General features: G+C 34.2%; 1 protein-coding gene across 6 annotated transcripts in view; it reads left to right on the top strand.

The window, feature by feature from the left end:
• The first annotated feature begins 338 nt into the window (after positions 1 to 338).
• The window catches only part of LOC149533062 (autophagy-related protein 18g-like), an 83277-nt gene continuing 62583 nt past the window's right edge, over positions 339 to 21032 (top strand). Inside the window, exons 1-8 of one of the 6 annotated variants that reach the window (XM_089807192.1) lie at positions 339 to 464; positions 601 to 693; positions 1936 to 2175; positions 4733 to 5197; positions 5304 to 5747; positions 6186 to 6431; positions 6534 to 7364; positions 7455 to 7630. In XM_089807192.1, the coding sequence (XP_089663318.1) occupies positions 1981 to 2175; positions 4733 to 5197; positions 5304 to 5747; positions 6186 to 6431; positions 6534 to 7364; positions 7455 to 7630 (2357 nt within the window). In that variant the 5' untranslated portion in view covers positions 339 to 464; positions 601 to 693; positions 1936 to 1980. Of the gene's footprint in view, positions 494 to 556; positions 694 to 1405; positions 1561 to 1935; positions 2176 to 4732; positions 5198 to 5303; positions 5748 to 6185; positions 6432 to 6533; positions 7365 to 7454; positions 7631 to 21032 lie in introns of those variants that run through there. The other 5 variants (XM_089807194.1, XM_089807191.1, XM_089807195.1 and 2 more) reach the window with 5 other exon arrangements.

Below are 21032 nucleotides of genomic sequence, written 5' to 3'. Positions count from 1 at the left end.
CTCTCTTCGATTTTGCAGTCATAGAGCTGTACTTATTTTCCCTTCACGTCCCCCCAAAAATGGGGTGTGGAGAGACAATCCAAGGACAAATAAAATCTATACCAAAATCATAACAAGTGGGAAACCAACCGATGCCTTATTTCCAACCGCAAAAGTAAAAACCCTGTCAACGGAAATATCGCATGCCACGTCACTCTAATCGTGCCATGTCACTCTAATCGTGCCACGTCACCCAAGCTGACGGGAGAGAGGTCAAAACGGGCTGGTAAATCATAATTATTTTTCCCTCGCTTCGTAAATTTACTTCGGTAAGTTTGTCTTGCAGTGCACGGCATCCGGGAGGAGGGGAAAATGCGTGATTTACACTCCCCCAAAAATATTGATTGAGCGGTTTTTAGTAAACCGGTTTACTTGGGTTTCCCGCCTATGTAAGAACGAAGCGGTTTTTCCAGCCGTGGTTATTAGTTACGTGCAAGAAACTGAATTATTTGTGGTACTCGAGCTTTCATTTATTCTGAAGCCAGGGGTCTTGGGATCTGACACGTCCACTTTAATTTTACTGACTTTTTCTTCTTTTATGTTTTTCTTTTAACAATTTAGCTTTCATTCGAAGAAATCATAGTTGATTGAGTATACGCTCTGCTGAATCAAGTTGAACCGAGACAATTTTTAAGAGTGCTTCAGCCCAATTTGGTACGAGGAAATCCTGCAACTGTGCTTATTTGTTTTAAATTTTTGGAAGGACGATTCTGAAATTTTTTTCTTAGAATCCGTGGAACTAACTTTCTTCAATTCAATTCTCCGATTGCACATACTTAAAATTATGCACCAGGTTCTGTCTATAAATGCACATGTAATTGTAATTGAATTAAAGTTTCAGGTTATGATTGAAAATATTTCCGTAATTGAATTTGAAGTATGTTGTAATGGGTCAGGTTAGGTTATGATGACAGATATGTACAATTGAATATATGATTTCATTTACCAGGATATTCCTGCAAGTTTATGTATAATTGACTCAAAATTGGATGCTATATTTGGTTTGGATAGATACAGCATTTTAAAATCCTTGGTACAGGGGTGCTCGAAAAACTATTTGAAATAAATTAGAAATTTTGAATCCATAAAATTTAGTTTTACAGTTGAGTATAAATATAAACTATATTTGGTGGAAGGTACTGCCACCGCGTGCCCCTCTTTCCTTTTTCAATCATTACTAATTTTCGTTTTGATTAGACAAAAAAAAATTCGAAAAATAATACATTAACTTATCTGCCAAATATAAGAATAGTCGAAATACTGGTAGCTTTTACGCCGAATCCTTTTAACTGTGTTCAGCTGTTTACTAGTGCTTGAAGATACAGTAATGGAATTTATTAATAAGCTTCAATAGGAAATTTCCTAGTTTTCAAGGGACGCCGTTGGAAAATGCGTAGAGATGCTAGGAAACAGACATCTGAAGTCTCTGATAATACATGGAGATGTCCCCATATGTATCTACCTGACAGGTCTGCATTGCTGCTATCGGATACAAGAGCAACAGGGGTCAGGGCATGAGTGGTAATTGGATTTAAAATTTCATATGCCAAGTAATGACTGCAAATGTATGTGTAATCGAATATAAACTTTGTATAGTAGTTTATGACTGAAATTCTATGTATAATTGAATTAAAGTCTGAAGAGTATATTTACAAAGTGAGCAGTACAAATGTATGCGCAATTCAATATAAATGTCTTGGTATGATTGTAAATGTGTTTAATTGAATTAAAAAATTAAAATATTAGGTTATGACTGTATATGTGTGGCTTTAAGCTTTTATATATTAGTTTATGTGTGCAAGTATATGCAGATATGCATGTTTGAATAAAAAGTGTCATGGAATAGATGATGAAAGCAAACATACATGTAATTGAATGTGAAATTCTATGTATCAGGCCATAGCTGCAAATATACGTGTAATTGAATGAGAATTGGAGGGGATGAGGAATGAAGTTGGGGTTAGAAGCAGGAGCAGCAGGAAGGGCAGCTTCTTCCCTACTTCATTCCGTGTTATTTCTAGCTACCTCAAGACTGTCTCTGGAAACGCAAGTTCCATTGCCTCTACTGTCTGTTCTGCAGGGGCCTCCGTTGCATCTTCAGTCACCCAAACTGAAGATGACCTTGAGCGAGAACAGGCAAGTCATTGTTTGGTTAAATATTTCAATTTGAGATTACTGCAGTGCATAATCATCAAATAGTTCTTGTTACTAAAATCTTTATGAGCGTTTCCAATAGGTAAGATTTGGGTTGATGCACATTACAGCCAGAAGTGCAGTATGCTAACCAGTTTTATCACATAACAGTATTTGTGGATTTGGCTTATCCTATTTGGCAAGCACCTATGCGCATTATCATTTAAATCAAATGACATCAATGCTTTTATGTCTTAACTTATTATTTCAGAGATTGAACAATTCAGAATGTATAAAATTAGAAATTGAACAATTCAGAATGAAAAAAATTTAGTTTGAATCTTTAAAGAGTGAGATAAGCCGATAGAGGGATCTAAATAAATTTGTTAGTTTGAAGTAGTATGAAACAATGTAAATGTGTAGAACTTGAAATATTGTTCATGGGGTACCATTCAGAAAAATCATCTATATATAAATGACCACATAGAGAAATATTCACTATCTCACTTTAATGGCATATGTAGCCATTGAAGGTGAAATCTAAGATAATGTGGCCAGTAGTTAGTTCAAGGAATTGTTAGGATGGACGAAAAGATAGTTTAAGGAATTGTTAGGATGGACGAAAAGAATTCCTTTACTTGACTTACCTTGTTTTAAATGAATTGATTAGGCTGACAATGTATGTTACTATATCGTATGGATGGTTTTGTGATGTGGTTATTTTCTCTTAAGACCTTGTGATTAGAAATCCAGATGAGCTTTGAATTATTTAATCATACTAGATTTTGTTGTTTTGCATTTTTACAAGTATATAGTAATTGCTATTACATTTTCTTAATGTTGTGTTAGTTTACCTTCAGAATTTTTCTTCGAGAGTCTATACAGTAACTTGTTAAATCAAATACTTTGAACAACCGGATGCTATTACTTTATGTTTTTCAAAGAATATACATGCTTTCAGTTTCAATCAAAATTTTGGCAAAAGAATGAATGTTCTCTTCATTTTGCTTGTGAGGGGCCTTTAAAATTTTATATTCTCCCGTTCTTTCCCATTTTCTGGTTTTCAATTTTTTGTTATTATTGAGCATCCTCAAGCAGGTCAAATCAGAAAAGCACTGTGGATTCCACTCATCAATTAGACTTTATAGCTGTCAAAGAAATGAGATTCTCAATGGAGTTGTATGGACCAAAGCATTAATCGTGTAATAAATAATATGGTTTCTGTTACGATATGATGTCTGTGATGGCTGTTTTTCGGCAGTAACAGGTCAAACTCTAGTTATTAACGTCTTAAATGTACTGGAAATGAGATTCAACTGATCATCTATTTTGGTAGTACTTCTATTTTGGTGTGTTAGATGGCTGGGAAGTGCTTTGCTGGACATAAAAGTGCAAGTATCAATATCATAATGCAAGTGGATAGTATGCCACTTCTGTAAAGATCATAAAATTTAATAGGCAGCCTTTAGAATTTAGTTTATTATAATTGGATTCTGATAGCATGCTTTTGAGAATAAGCAGCAGGTTACATTGACAAGACTAAGAAAAGATCATATGGAATTCCTTGTTTGCTTGATAGCTAGCTCAATGACCTTCAAATTTGACGTGAAAAAAATAAAATGCATTGGTATCTGCCTGTGTGTACAGAATATATTGCTCCTGATTATCAAATTTGACAGGCATCCTTCTTGAAGAGAAAGATATGAAAGCATGACAACATTGCTCTCTAAATTGTATTTTCTTTTGTGCCTTCAATTTGAGAGGTTGATGGTTGCATTGACCTTGTATAATATATTGACTTGAGAATTATATGTGAGTGGTTGTTAAGTTGTCTATTAATTGCAGGAAACAAGAAAGGCAAGCTTACAGTAATCGTACTCACAAGTGAATTTGAAGATTCTTTTTTTAAATTTCAAAAGCAAAAAGAAAGGTTTAAATTTTTCCCTTTGTGTCAGTGAAAACCTTCTCTGTAATGACTACTGAAAATCAGTTCCGATTCATTTTCTTCTGACAATTTTCTTGCAAACAATAAGATTCACTGTACAGTATCTGAAATCTGTTTGGTGTAGGAATTACTTTATTTGACCTCAGTCCTGGTTTTCAGAGACTACGATTGAGGTCACTGCGTATGTATCATTTTGACTAGAGCTGAGGTCAAACAAAAGAGTGTGTAGAATTTTCTCTTGTTATAGATTGCCAAGCTTGCAAGCTTGCTAACAGTATTTTACTTGTATATGAAAGGGAACTCAGTACCATTAAGAGCTCAAGAAATATCTACTCCAGTGAGAACTATAATTTACTATGTATGCTTTGCAGCTATTCTGTTTAATCTTTTATTTCCAGTCTCATTGAATATAAAGTTATCTGCATTGTTTTCACCATATCTTTCTGTTTGTCAACTTGTAAAGATGTGACTGTCTTCCCTCTGCTTCCATTTTCTGTGCCAAGGAGAAACGGAAAAGATGGGGGTAAATTGCATTAAAATTTTCATAGTGTTCATTTGTGTTGTAGAGTGTATATTTAGCTGAAAGCTGCAGTCTAACATCTTCTGTGGAGACAGGTGCAGTGGGCTGGTTTTGATAAACTAGAGCTTGGTGCAGGGAATGTTCGACATGTGCTCTTGCTGACATATAAAAATGGTTTCCAAGTTTGGGATGTTGAGAATGCCGATAATGTACAGGAATTGGTCTCGAAACGGGACGGTCCAGTTGCATTCTTACGAATGCTGCCTGAACCAAGTAAACTGGAGCCAGAAGTTGAATGTTTCCAAGATTCTCGGCCTCTATTATTAGTTGTTACAGAAGATGAAACTACTGGTGGAGATAGTGTTCAAGGTGGGTTTGGCACTGTATATAATGGTGATGAAGGTGGCCCTACCCAAACAGGAAGCAGTTATCCTGTTCCCACAGTTATTCAGTTTTATTCCTTCAGATCACACACTTATGTGCATGAATTGAAATTTCGGTCTGCTATTTATGTGGTTCGTTGCAGCACAAATATCATTGCTGTAGCCCTTGCTACACAAGTAAGACAGATGAAATTCAATTACCTTCAAATAAGTGTCGAGGTCAGCTTTTTGTTGGTCATTTGCATTTGAGATGTTCTGATTTCTTTGCTTTCAAACTTTACAGATATACTGTTACGATGCAGCAACCCTCGATACCAAATTTAGTTTGCTTACATATCCTATACCACAAGGTGGACAAGGACCGTTGGGTGTAAATATAGGCTATGGTCCAATGGATGTGGGCCCAAGGTGGTTGGCATATGCTGCTAATCATGCAATGGTTCAAAATACTGGTCGTGTTAGTCCCCAACATCTTTCTCCATCACCGGGTGTAAGTCCATCATCCTCTCCTGGAAATGGAAGCTTGGTAGCACATTATGCAAAAGAATCTAGCAAGCAAATTGCTGCTGGTATAGTGACCATTGGAGACATGGGATTTAAGAAATTGACTAGGTACTGTTCTGAGCTTCTTCCTGATGATGCTAGCTCTCCAGTACCAGGAAGCACAAACTGGAAAAATAAAAGTAATTTTGCAGGCCATACATGTGAGCCAGAATATGCAGGCATGGTATGTATTTTTAATATTTTTCAGGTCATCTCAATTTTCCACAAGAGCGTGAGTAATTAGTCATCTGAATTGGATATTGGACAATGCATTTGTCAATCCTTATATAACAATTACAAACTGAAAGTCTCTCTCCCTTCTTATACACATGTTGTAGTAATTTATGAATTCTTTAGGCCCCTAATAAGATCATGAAATAAGAACTGATGCAGATCTTCACGTGGAAACTTTTTTGCATTGTAATTTTATCATCTCTGTGTATTTGTGGTGTAATCCTGTGTGTTCTAAAGCTTTTTATCTATACAAAAAGTATAAGATGAGGATAGAGATAATCATTTTTGGAACAGTGGAAGTCCCAATGAGTTCATAGGTTGCAACTTTTCTGTCAAATACTGGATAACGATAGAGACCAGTTTTCTAAATTACAATCCTTTTCTGCAGGTGGTTGTTAGAGATTTTGTAAGCAAATCGATTGTTGCCCAATTTAGAGCTCATAACAGCCCTCTTTCTGCATTGTGCTTTGATCCCAGTGGTACACTTCTTGTTACTGCATCCATACATGGGCATAGTCTTAATGTATATCGCATTATGACTCCTTCAATAGAAAGTGGCACGTGGCATACTGTAGGTGATCTGAATATGTCACATGTACATCTGTACAAACTCAATCGAGGGCTGACAAATGCAGTGAGTGATTAGCTTTTAACAGTAATTCATTATTCTAAGTTGTCTCAAGAATTGAGAGGTAAAAGCATTTGGTTGGAGTTTAATTTCATTTATTATGAGCAGGTTATACAGGATATCAGCTTCAGTTATGACAGTCGTTGGATTGCCATTAGCACATTGAAAGGAACAACTCATCTGTTTGCTATATCACCATATGGTGGGGTTGTTGGTGCACATACCCATGGGGATGATAGCATGAATGGAAGTACAAGGTGTGTTTTAGCACCAAGTTCTACACTCCCCTGGTGGTCAAACAATGAGCCATTGAAGATAAATCAACAAGCTTTTTCACCGCCACCACATCCTATCAACCTGTCTGTTGTGACTAGGATAAAGAATGGTAATGGCATGTGGCATAATCCTGTAAGTAGCGCTGCAGCTGTTGCCACAGGCAGGATCAAATCTCCCGCTGGTGCTGTACTTTTCCACAATAGTAGTGGTAGTGATGAAAAAAATCCTGGAAACTCCGCAAAGGATCAGCTATGGGTATTCTCTTCCTCTGGTCATCTTATACGATATGCTTTTCATACTTCTGGGCACGAATTCGTCCCATATAGCAGTAACGGTGGAATTGGGGTTCACCCTTCTGGGCCAAACCATACACAGAACTTTGGAGTTTTTGTTGAGCCACTTCAAAAGTGGGATGTAGCTCGAAAATTAAACTGGGTGGAGAGGGAAGAAAATGTTGATAATCTTTGTTGTGAAACTCTTGCTGGGGAAATAAATCAGAGAGGTTTGGAGGGTTATGGAAATTCAGCAGCCATTTCTAACTTTACTTACAATGGAAGATCTGAGAATGAAGAATTAATACTTAAAGAGAGGCATTGTGAGTACATCTCAAATGCGGAAATGCAGACACACCAGAGGTGGCCTCCAGTTTGGGCGAAATCTGAGGTAGAAATATACCCTTTTAATCTTGTATTTGCTGAATAGTAATCACCTTATATAATCACAAGTTTGCAGTAATGTGTGGTTGAATTTCAGATATGCTTTTATTCAATGATATCAAAGAGTGCACATCAGGAAAGTTCTGATGTAGTCGGTTCTAGTGGGGAAATAGATATTGAGAATATCGAAACTCGTATAGTTGAAGCAAGGAAAACAGACTTAGTGCCTGTGTTTGAGCCTCATCAGAACTTCAAAAATTTACAGGAGAAAAGGTACATTTTAGACCTTTAATAGTGACAAGGGATAATTGTTTTTATTACTTTTGACACACATAACAATGCTTGCCCGTGTTAGATAGGTCAAAATTATTGATATAGTTTCAGCTGTCAAAATTACAAGCAGAAAACTATTTTTATGTTTCAATGCAGATTGCAATATATTTTTCTGAGATTTCTGTAGTGGTTGCTTCTATGAATAAGAAATTCTTCAAGATTTTATGAAGAGCCAACAATGCTAAGCTAAAGTCACATGATTTGAATCCCAGGAGTATAGACTATACTATAAATTGTTGAGATAGATGCGTTTTGAACGGAGGTAATATAAAAATGACTTGTACAGTTGAACAGTGAATGAAGTAAGATTAGAATTGTAACATATTAGACAAGAACAGAGAGAGGGCAATGTGAATTTAACTGTACATGTGATCTATAAAATTTCATTCTAGCATCTATAGATTCAAGAATTAATACTGGTGATACCAATTGGAAATTATGCCAGTTTTAGTAATTTAAAGAGAGGAAAAGAGAACTAAACATCATATTATCCTGGATACTCTCCAAAGAAAGAAAAACCAGACTGCAGTGGCAATTGCCTCCCATGTATATTATGTAGTAAATGGGATATAGATTACAAATGAAGTATGCAGAAATAACATAGATACTCATCATGGTTGCAATCTGATTCCTGCTTCATTAGTTGCATTCCTCCCTCATTTTTAGATAGAAAACAGATCATTGTTTCTTCTCAATTATGGAAGGAGATACAGCAAATTGTTTCTTCCTTCTCTAGGAAGGAACAACATATAATTGTCCTGCTGCTGCCCTTTGATCACATATTCATACATTCCCATGCACCACATTTCTCTCGACCAAAGAAGTTCTGTTGACAAAAGTAGTTGAAACCGGGACTGTTTGGTTTGGATATAGTGTAGAGTACCTTATATCATAACTCAATGTGATGTATAGCCTTATCTCAATGTTGAGCTGGTATGCACTGTAAAACATTGGATGGATCATGGTATGTTCATGGAATCCTCACAAAATGTTGATATGTTGAAACCAGGTGCAATGAAATCTCTCTTTTCTCTGCAACAAGAGATTTACATGTAATCATTAATCTTCGAGCAGTTATAGATGAATTGTGTCAATAACCAATGGTTTTTTCCAATGTAACACCGTACTGGGGTACATCAGGACAAGTTTCCGGGACGGGGCGAAAATGGGTCTCATTTTCGGGATGGCAGGGGGACGGCCCGGGGATGACAGCAAGGGGAGGATGGGCAGGGAGGGGTGTTGTATAGTATACATATAGAATTTAATATGCTTGTTATGAAATGATGTTTCAGTGGAGCATACCAAATTAAAATACTTGAACATAGCAAAATTGCAACATGAACTAGAACCATTGAACATTCAACATAGTAACACGTTACATACCCAATAGTAACATTCAAAAATCAAAAATCAAATAGAAATCCAAGTCCCCATTCTAGTGGCAACATGGTTGTGAAATGACAGAGGTAGGGGTACTTGGGTATGTGAGTACCCGGTGCGGGGACGTCTTGGGGACGGGTTCTCCGAGGTTTGGGAGGGGGGTTGCAAGTCCCTGTGTAACACTGGTTTTTTTGACTCTCCAATTATAGGGAAGGATGATGTGGAGCACCTGACATTTTGAAAGACTTTATCTTTTATGGGTACAGTGACATTAACATAATTGGAGGTCTCCTCACATTCTGTGTTGCTGGTGTTTTGCATTGTTCACTTGGATTTATTTTTCTATTGTTAACCTAAGATATCCTAAGAAGAATCCAATGGCTGTTGGCCTAACTGTGTGACATAAATCTTGCAGATTTTTCTAATGATCTTCATGTCCCTGAGGAAGGGATTTTGTTAAACTAGGGGAGCCCTCATATTTGGAGTTTCCTTTGGTTTTTTGTGGATGTGGCATTTTCTTTCTGGAGAGAATTTGAAGGAAAGGGGAAAGTTCATGCAGTACATCTATGAAGGATTTTATCTACTTGAGGGGCGATTCAATCTAGTTTCTCAAGTATGAAAGAAAGAGAAAGGTAGAAACAAACAATGTTGTTATCTTCAACTGGGCAGGTTAGGTCAAAGTGTTTGGGATTGTTGCTGCCACGCATCTGTGACAAAGTACTAATTTAATAAGTTCAAATGAAAGAGCTATATTACTAATTCAGGTGGGAAATTGGATGTTTCTAGGCATGATTTATTTAGGAATCAGCTACAGCTGAATTGACTTTGGTTTTGCACAGGGTATGGCTCATAATTGAATCATCTGGAAAAGTTGCAGGTCAAACCCAGCTGATTCTGAAATTGCTATGACAAATCCAACAAGATTCAAGAAGTCAACAAAAATATCAAGTCATTTTTTGTTCCCTTTCTGACCCATGAAGCCCTGAGAATTGTCACCAAATACTAGTGTTTACTCACTACAGGATATCTATTGTTTACTCACTACAGGATATCTAGTTTTCTGCACAGAGTACACAGAAATTCAACCAGAACATGAATAGACAATATTTCAGCATTAACAGATTGCACATAATATTGGCAGAATGATGTAATTCCTATAACATGTAATGTCTGTCCAAAATTAACCTGTTCTCAGTAGCAGTCTTACATATATAAAACACCTGACGGTTGGTTGAGCATACCAACCGTTGGTTCCTATAACTTTCTGAAAACCATTTGTAATTACATTTCTATAAAAACCCAAAAATTGAAATATTATTAATGATTAATCACTAAACTATGCCTAACAGTAACACTATATAAGCAAAATTTCTCAAGGCATATTTACCTATTTTTTGTGTAAAGTGCAGCAACTTTGAAAAGTTTGGTGTATGTGAAGACAGAGGTTTTGTATAGGAAGGCATATATTGTTAGGTCAAAGCTTGGGTTCTAATCCTTTGCGGCCTTATTCCGAAGGAGACAAATGGAGATCACTGTTGCTATTATTGACACTTCATTCCTATTTATAGCAAACAGCATATTGTTTTCAATTGAAACAAATTACCTCACTTATTTTAATGTTCTGATTTTAATATGTTTAAAGTTTATCTAAAAAATAAAAGATAAAAAATAAATATTTACTTTTAATAAATAAAAATATTTATTTTTCATTTAAAATATTATTTCATTTTTTTTTAATAAGTAATCAGCCAAGATTTATTGTTGATTTATTTTGTATTTCTAACATTTTGTTTTGTTTAACAAATGTATGATTCATAGTTCAAAATCTCGTTCTCTGCCACTAATTGGCAAGGGAAAAAAACGTTTTCTTAGTAATTATTGGAGATAAATCGGTAACTTTTTGGGAAAATATCAGGAATTTGAAAAATGCCTTAAATTTAATTAAAAATGCAACTTTTATGCAAAATTCAATATGTAGATGCATCTAATGAGTCAATAAATGAGTAAACAAACCAAACAAGCTGATCTAGATATAAATGAATGCAATAAGTAACAAAATCACATCCACATGTGGAATGCCTATGTAGTCAGAGACACTGAACTTTGAAGCAAACTACAAATACCAAATTATCTTTGTAAAAAGATAAGAAAATACAAATGTCAAGTACAATATGAAACTAGTCTACATCTTCCTCTTCCCCTCCTAGTTGTTCTAGTAAAAACTATGGGTATTAGATTGCTCCTAATCCACTTGCAATCACTCTAGATCGCTGCCAAACACTATTTTCCTCCTAAAACCTTCACCCTCCAAAATGCTGAACGCTGCAAATGATAACTGTATTTGCATCTTGCTGGGCGTCCCAGTTTTACCGGTAAAGCCCATGGGAAGTCAGTTAATTATTGCCGAGAAGTGGTGAGAAAACGCTGAGAAGTTGCAAATTTATTGCTGAGACTTCTCATGAGAATCCTCTATATCGGCACTATATCTGCGCGATTTGAACTATGTTATGATTGATGGTATTCTGAACTTAATTCTTATGATGTAGGCTGCAAATATGTATAATTATAAATGTGCCAATTCCCTCTTGGTTTGGGTGGGAGATATAGTTGCTAGCCTATCTCCATGCAGTTTGTGCATGAGGGCCCCGATTATTCTAAGGCATTGTTGGCAAAACTGTATTTAACACACAAGTATGAACAAGTTGCTAGCTTTTATGCCAAAATAAACATGTTTCTGTTGTATTAGGGCATGTTTATAAATGCACGAACTTATCTCGTGGTGTACTTTCTTGGTGATCTTCACTTTTTTTTTTGATAAAAGATAGCATGATTTTCTTTGTATTAGCCTTGTCTATGCATTTGGTCTTCAAAGAACTAAAACAAAATTGAAATTAATAAATCTTCAAGCAATTTTCGTGGCAAATTGTTGTGTAATGACATGCATAATATTGAGATGTGTATGATATATTGTATTTGGGTTGATATGCCTCTAAACCTTATTCATATTAAAATATCCTTTTTGTTTACTTCAAGTTATAGAGTGCCAAAATTGTACTCAGAATCAACTTGCCACAGCCAAAGAGTACGAGTATCATGAGTAGTGAAAGAACCAACAAATATTAGAAATCTTTAAGCAGAAAATGTTCCAACGTTAATTATGATCGATACTTTGAATTGTAGATCATTTGTAACCATTATGTTGACTGAGTTGTTCGTGCAAGTTTTAAGTGTTAAACCAAATGGTGAGTTATCCATGCTCATTATGTTCTTCATTAGAGTTATTTAACACTCACCAACTGTTGTGTAAAAAATTAAGTACTTGCAAGTATTACTCGTCACTTTGTTATTGCAAAAAATCACCTTTAGCTTTGTGGATAACTTGCCTGACTTGCAGGAAAACTATCATTACTTGCAACTTGGGAAAAAATTGATTGCTGATAGAAGGCTCATTCCAAGACCTGTTCTGCTTTTTCTTGGAAATTTTACACTGAAGGTGAACCTTTTTTCTGAAGTTTTAGAACTTAAAAATTACATTGAAGGTTGAAAATGTCTATCAGGGCAAACAAGCCAACTGTTGCCCATGTATGCATTGCCGCCACGTCTAAACCCCCAATCACCGCTACCTTTCCCCCCAATTACCGCCATAAAAAGCCCCAAATAATGATTGCACATGAATTAATAGCCGATCACACATGTACTAATAGTTGATCATTTTTTAGTTTTCTTGATTGCTGATTGGTCCATTTGTGCAAAAAGTACTATTTTTGGGTGAAGAGCTATTGGGGTGTCTTAGTGGCTAGTATCGCGTGGATGTTTTAAAATGGCACTTTTAGACCACCTCGCACTCTAGAGTTCTAGAAAGAGCTCTATAAATGCAGGAAAGCCGAAAGGTTAGCTTGAAGCTCCTCACTCACCTACAGAGGCTTGTTGAAAAAATTGGCAAATTTCGATATGCAGATTAGGAACTGTAGGTGCCGGAAGTTAGCCTAGGCAGCTACTAGGTCGTTTTCCCTAGAGGATATAAGACGATTGAAACAATCTCAACTGTATGCATTTTTCTTTTATGACAATACATAATTATCATCCATTCTTCTGTTTCTTTTACTATCCGCTTTCAACGATCTGCTTTCAATTATCCGCTTGCGTTCAGAATAAATACTCATTCTGACATTCATTCTTTCTCCTTTGTATTGGTGATCGCACGTACAAATTACATTGAAAGCACAAACATGTAAAGCACTTATTACTCTATTTGTCGTACAAAAAACCTTTTGTACTACATTTTTGGCTCCATCATAAACATCAATTTAATATTAACTTTTTTATGTGTTCCTTTTGTCATTTTATTAGGCAAGGACATGATATGATGATAAAGTAGCAGGGAGCTTGATGGAGTTTTTATTTTATTGATTTTAAATGAAACCATTATACATTATAATTATTAGTGAAGTTATACACATAAAGTAGATGAAATGAGATTCTATCAATAAACTTTCTTTAGAGTTAAACAAAATAATTTTTTACTATGGGTATATCAATTTCTAAGAAAACTCTATTTAGAATATGTGAGATATATTTTTAGATATTTTATTTTATTTTTCCCAAGCTTGAGTATACAATGATGAGGAAAAGTGGACATTGAGCTCTACTTTAGAATGTGACAAGGGTGCACATTTTTAGTAGAAAAATATTTAAAGTAATATGAATTTAATATTTTAATTATAATTATAAGCTGATTATGTTTATGTTTATAAGGCATTTTATTATTTGAATCAAATGTGCAAGATGATTGAGATGTCCAAGAGTTCTTGCAAACACAAATACTTTCAGTAAACAAGATGCAAAATGAGAAGTATTATAGTCAATTGTCATGTTTGTCACTTAAATGTACAAAGAATTGTCTTTCATATAAAGCCAACTAAGGAGAGGTAAGAAGGTAGGAGTCAAACTCTCACTGTCTCTCTAAGTGTGCAACAAGCATACTTTATGGACGAGTTTAGGGACACTTGGTGACTTGACATGAAAGGCAAAAGATCCTCTAATCTCCCATTAGGCGAGGAGATAATATCTCAAGCCTCTAATCTGTCATTTGGACATTCAAGTTTAGTTAACATTAGGTAGGTGAAATAAAAGTGTAGTTGACATGAGTTTTAACTAGTTAATATTGACCCCTATGTGTTGGATTCTGAAATTTTTTATCGGTTTTTAAGCATTTTTATTACAATTTCAAATGTATTGAATTTTAGTTTTAATTATTTTGTATTTTTATCAAGTATATTAGATTCTAAATTTTATTTAATTTATATTCATGATCAACGGTATTGGATTTTGACTTTTATTTACTAGATATTTATATCAAAAGTATTTATAATTTTGAAATTTAAAATTTGTTATTTAAAAATATATTTATTATGTTATATCACATTTTAACAATATAAATATTAAATATATATTCAATTTTGGATGGCATGAAATTATATTTAAAAATATATTTGTGGTTTAATTTTATTTTTAGATTGCAATACAGTTGATTTGAAAGAGAAAAATGACTTATTCCCACTAGTTATTCACAATGATCAACAATTTATTGTTTTGTTTCATTTTTTTCCTACTTCATAAACATCAACAAATTTAAAATATCCAATAATACATTTTATACAATTGCAAAGCTATTCCATTTGATGGTTGGTATCATGATTAGAGTTAGGTTTTTAATTAGGGTTAGGGTTATGATTATGTTTTAAGGTTAGAGTTGGGTTTTCCTAAGTTAATATTCAAGATTAAAAATTTAGGTTTATGCCATGGTTAGTGTTAGGATTGGGTTTAGAGTTTGGTTTATGATAGTTAGGATTTGGGTTTTAGTAAGGGTTAGCGTTAGAGTTGGGGTTGGGTTTAGAGTTGTGAATAGGGTTTAGAGTTAACATTATTGTTAGGGTGAGGTGTTATTATAGCTAGTATTATGTTAAAGGTCTAGATTTTGATTAGGGTTAAGGTTAGACTTAGGAATATAGTTAGTTTTATGGATGAAGTTATGACTTCTATTAGGGTTAGGGTTAGGATAATGGTTTAGTTCTATGTCATGATTAGGGTTAGGGTTGTGTTAAGATTTTGTATTATGATCTTGTTTATGATTATGATTTAATGTTTGAGAAAAGGTTTAAGTTTAAGGTTTATACTAATAGAGATTGATAATCTTCCTAATTGAGAGGTTTTTGACCTTATTAGTTGCACAAATATATGCAAAAAGAATAGACCGATTTATTTTTTTCTCTAATTGACCTTCAATATCTCTTAAGCGTACTATTGCACCCTAAGGTGCGATTGCTAGTTACTTGTAGATGGCACTTGTATGAGCTTTGTTTACAGTTTTCAGGGCTTGAGCGAGGTTGTTAGTCGGCATTCTCCCATGAAATTACAGGTAACATGTTACAGGTTTTCAGTCTGCAATTGGAAAATGTGCGAAGGAAAACCTTCAATATCTCCTAAGCGTACCCATTGCACCCTAAGGTGTGATTTCTAGTTACTTGTAGATGACACTTGTATGAGCTGTGTTTACAGTATTCAGGGCTTGAGAGAGGCTGTTAGTCTGCATTCTCCCATGAAATTGCAGGTAACATGTTACAGGTTTGCGGTCTGCAATTGGAAATTGTGTGAAGGAATTGTTGAAAACGTGACTGGAATATATCAGCTTCTATTTAGACAAGAGTGCTGTAAGCTGGATGCCACCAAATACGACACTGCAAAAATGTTGGCAAATATTTGGAGGGAGATAACAACCAAACCATTTGCAAAAAGAGTACCCATTGACATTTTTTCTGTTAAACATGACTAAATTAGTAATTTGACACTTCAATCAATTCTCCATTTTGTGATGAGATTGTTCACAATACTATATGGATCAATATTAATTTTCTTATTAAAATATTTCCTTTCTACCTCTTCTCAATGCTACTTATCCAAAATCATTTTAATAAGATTATAAACTGTTTACTTTTGACATTGATTTTAAAAATATTTAACTTATTTCTTTGTAGTTTGGAATTCAGGGGCTCAAGTTAAATGGTAATACTATAGGTGGTGAAAATGTTGAACTTGCTTTTTGGTTTATGATATGTGTTTAACTCTAATACTAATTTATAGATATGGTTAGTCGGTATTATGTTTTGAACTATACCTTTGATCTATATAGAAAATTAATCTGTAATATGTTCCCTAGATTTAGTAATATGCATATTTTTGATAAACAATTTTACAAATTTATATGTTTTTTTTTGTTAACAAAAAATGCCAGTTATGTCTTGATTTTTTTAGTACTTTGCTTTAGCATAGTAATTGCAGTGTCTTGAATTTTTTAACTATGATTGCGCTTAAGTTATAAATACTGGTGACTTCATGTGTCTTAATCTATGAGTTTCATCAAGCATCCAATATGCGAGCAGACTTTTGAGTACATGCAAAAAGCATGAAAACACCTTTATGAAAACCTCACAGAAAATTAACAATTATTATTGTGTGATTCCCTATGTTCCATTTGACTCCCTCTCCCTAGGAGGGTTATGGAAATGCAGGAATATGAAAAAAGGATGAGTGGAAGTTACCTACACATTCCTAAACCAATGCTTAAGTAGGGAAATAATGTGGGGACAAGAGTGGAACCATGGGTGGATATGTGTTTCCAAGGAGCTTAGTCATTTTTACTTGCCAGATAGGACTAAATCTTAAATTGAATTTGATATTGAAAATTAAAACCTGCTTTAAATATGATGTCAGTATTAGAATCTGAATTCTACTAAAAATCTTCTTTTGTGTTGTCTAAGGATGAAATACACTGGAGGGCAATAACCATTCACTTAAGCTAATTGAATGCAAAATCTTTTTCAACCTGCAGGATCCATTTACGGAAAATGTGCCGTAGCCTCCTATATCAATCTTGGTCCTTTAAAATTAACAATCTCGTTGCAATTGTAGAGCTCTACCCAAGTACCCAAATTTATGTCATTTGGTGCTAAACATGGTGCATGCTCTTTAAATCTACCATGAATAATATTGACCAAGTTGTTCTAGTGTTTGAAGAATTCACCCTTAAATATGATTTTTATGATATCTCAATCCTATTGTGAGTTGGTGTCCTTGATATGAGATAAAACCATCCCGTATGTTTCAAAAAGTGATATGCATAAAAGCTTAAAGGGATTTTGATCCTAAAATGATATTTTGACAAATCAAAAAATTCCATCCCGGGTCTTTTGAAGAACTTGTTGATGCGATACTCCAAAATTAAATTAAATAACTGAGGAGCATTGTACTCCAACAATCAATAGATCCCTTATTTTTATTGACTTCACATCAACAAATGACCAAATACCTGAGTGTTGTTATGCAATATGCAACCATCAATTTACACTTGAAACTCTTAGTTCACTACCAATCAGTTAGTCCTCTTTGTTTTCACATAACACTGTCAAGACATGCAAATATAGTCTATGTATTGAGAGAACTTGTAGAGTGCAAGATTTATTAAATGAGTTTGTTTAGTACAAAATAGAACATTGTCTTTAAAGATGAGAGTGAACACGAAGAAATGATGGTGAGAACTAGTGGTTAGAGGGAAAAGATGAAAGATGTTATCTAACTTGGGTTGCTATTGCAGAGACAAGTGATTGGAACGATTTTGTTTGCTGCATCTTTGTTGCCAAATGGGCTAAAGAGGTAAAACAAGAGACAACAAAGCAGTCTGCATTCATAGCACAAGTCAGAGAGTGACATGAAGGATGTGTGATTGCAGGGAAAAATTATGAAGAATGATTTGACATGGAAGGTGGAATGTGCTATAGTTGGACATTGGATGGAGAGGAGATGTGATATTGCAGAGTTTTAAATCAAATTAATGTGCTTTCCAACCCCCAATTCATCTTGTCCTTGGAGATACAAATTATATAAAAAACATTGAAAAAGTGTACAAATATGAAATTGGTAGTGGAACAAAACAATTTTCCTTATTTACCTTGGTTTACTAGTATGGCCTCCGGACCGGTTTGGGTTCGAACTAGTACATGGTTTAGGCCCAATTCGTCAAAAATACGACTAGGGTTCAATTTGAGGCAATCAAGTTTGAACTGGTCCCAAGTAAAAAAAACCCGAGTGAATGGGTAAAAAATAGATTGAATTTGCAGCGAACAGCGTCAATATGGGCCTCGTGGATGGTGTTTAAGTCTTTTTTTTGCACATATTTTATAATTTTTTGAGTTCCTAAATCCTAAAGGTGAATGTAAATAGCTAATGTTGGCTTCTAACACTCATATGTGGTGTGCAGGTAGGTTGTTTGTCTTGAGCAAGAGCAAATGAGTGGTTGAGCAAGAGTTTTTTTATGCAAGGAGTTGAAAAATTGGTGTTTTTGTTGTTTAAATGATTAAATCTTACAATTTTATGATACTATTACTATGTGACATTCTAATTTTAACTTATGCTTCTAGGCTTCATATATGTGTATGTATATGATTTTTTTAATAATTTTTACATGTTTTTGTATGAATGAACCCAAACGAACTGTAACAACCACTTTTTCCCAGGTGTTAACTAATAACTAACATATCACAGTATTACAATTATTACTTCATTTTCATAGGAAGACAGTTATATGAGTTACTTTCATATGAATGAAATTAATGGTTACATCTATTAAACGAAATTCCATAACTAACATTTGAAAAACACCATCAATGAATTTACTATGGAATTTAAAATCTGCATACCATGGAATTCGAAAACGAAAATCAATCTAGGGATGCTTCGGCAAACACTCAGGTTATTCCACAAATACCACTTAGGATCAAATGACAATTACCATCCAATACCACTATATCAAAATCAAATGACGATTACCATTAAATACCACTATATCAATTAGGGCATCTATTATCATTGGATCATTTAGGGCATCACATACCATTGTGTTCATTAGGGCATCAATTACCATTGGATCATTTAGGGCGTCAGATACCTCTATTTCATTCATTTTCTTCTTATTGATAACTGTGGCAATAACCTAAGATTAGACGGTATGCTCATAATCATTATTCTTTTAAATGAAAGACTGAAATAATAATCCTATAGATATATTCCATATTCAATTGGAAGGTCAAACGATTTAACTAGTTACCAATTACATTGACGAGAAAGGTTTCTTACATCAAAGGAGATAATTGAATTCAATGATATAAATTAATCCATCATATCTTCTATTTGTATAAATATCATAAAAGTAAAATACTTGTTTTCAATAAATGTTTGAATGCTCATCTTATCTTTATCTGATGCACGTCTTGTCATCTTGTGGAGAGGGAAAACATTGTTAGGGGCTTAACTTCCCAACCACAAACCTTAACTTATTTCCACACTTTCTTTATCTAGAAAGGCCCTCCCTACCCAGAATAGACATGGAACACATTGTCAGCCATTGAGCATCTTGGTATCTAATCACACCACTTGACTTGACAACAGGAGAAAACAATAAACATGATCATACATGAGCTATTAAATGATTCCTTTTAAAAATAATAAACATTGTTGTATCACATCTGATTCTATTTCATGTTATTGCAGATTCCTTTCTCTCACCTCTTCACCCTTTTCCTTGGCTGTACAACCGGTTGAGTCCCAGGTGATTGAATCTCAGAGCAACCAGCTCTTTCTACTAATCCTCAATGGATATAAGAATATTATATGTTTCCAGCTCATGAAAATCTATGATTGCAAGAAATGTAATCTTCAAGACTTGTAGAATAAACATTATTTGATTCTGACTTTCAATAGCATAAATAAAATATAAAATCATGTCATGGATACTTGGCTTTTATTCATCTTAACCGATGATATTATAAACAAGGATGATTTGCTTCATAATATCAATTTGTATCAAACTACTATAAAAATTAGTTTGCAGTAATAATTGTTATAAAACATATTTCAATACTTGGGATTTGGACATCCACATAACCTGGTAGAAATCTGGAATAAGATGGAGTCTTGCTGGGTGCTAATAATCAGCTTCTCCACGGAATGAATCTTCAACCGCGATTTTCAATGTAAATCACAATCACATCTTCAGTGAAAATCAATAAAAAGGCATTTGTTGCAAGGAAAATGCATTAGAAATCAGGGAGTATATAGTAGGAATAGCGTGTAAAAGAATGTAGAAGTATTCGGTTCAGAGGTGAAGAAGGAATTAGGTGCTTGAGAATGGAAGTCGAGTGCTAGAAAATATAGATGTCTTCCGCCTCTCTCGACTTCTCAATAAAAAGAGATAATATGTCTCTCTGGCTTCCAAGAAGCCATAACATAAAAGAAGTGTCTTGGCTCATGGACGCCAAATAAATATGCCAAGTGTTTCAATTGGTTTCAAGTAAAAAAATGAATAAAAAGATGGAAAAAGATTTGAAGGTTATAAATTGAAAGTAATTATGGTTTATATCTATTTATAGGCATGTAGATATTAGGTGACATCATTTTATTATAAAGAAAATAATATTATGGTGTCACTTTATTCTTATATCTATGTGTACGTACATAGGTATATATTATGATGATGTGGAGAAAAGATCAATAAAAAACCTTTGAGGTACGCATTATATTTAATTAAGTTAATTTACGTTTTAAATTGTTTATTTAGTAGCTCATGTGCTTCCGTTGATCGTATCTTGAAGTTCAAGTTGCTAGGTCCTCAACCATGGTGATTCACAATTCATACCCATTTGCCTAGTGATGGTGATGCTCCTGTGCCCAATTCTTTTCTGACAATGCTTCCACCCTTTCGTCATGCTTCCTACAATGAAATTCTCTGCGATTAATTCATATTACCATAGCAAGTTATTTATGAAATTCTCCGCAGTTAATTTATATTACCATAGCAAGTTATTTAATCATAAATAATCATTACAGCTAACTGCCTTTTCAATTCCATGAA

This window comes from Cupressus sempervirens, chromosome 10 (genome assembly GCF_028749045.1).
Source record: "Cupressus sempervirens isolate cs-2001-9-10 chromosome 10, ASM2874904v1, whole genome shotgun sequence".
In the NCBI taxonomy this organism is placed as follows: Eukaryota; Viridiplantae; Streptophyta; class Pinopsida; order Cupressales; family Cupressaceae; genus Cupressus; species Cupressus sempervirens.
Note: the sequence above shows the minus strand (reverse complement) of the source record. Positions and strands in the feature narration are given on the sequence as shown.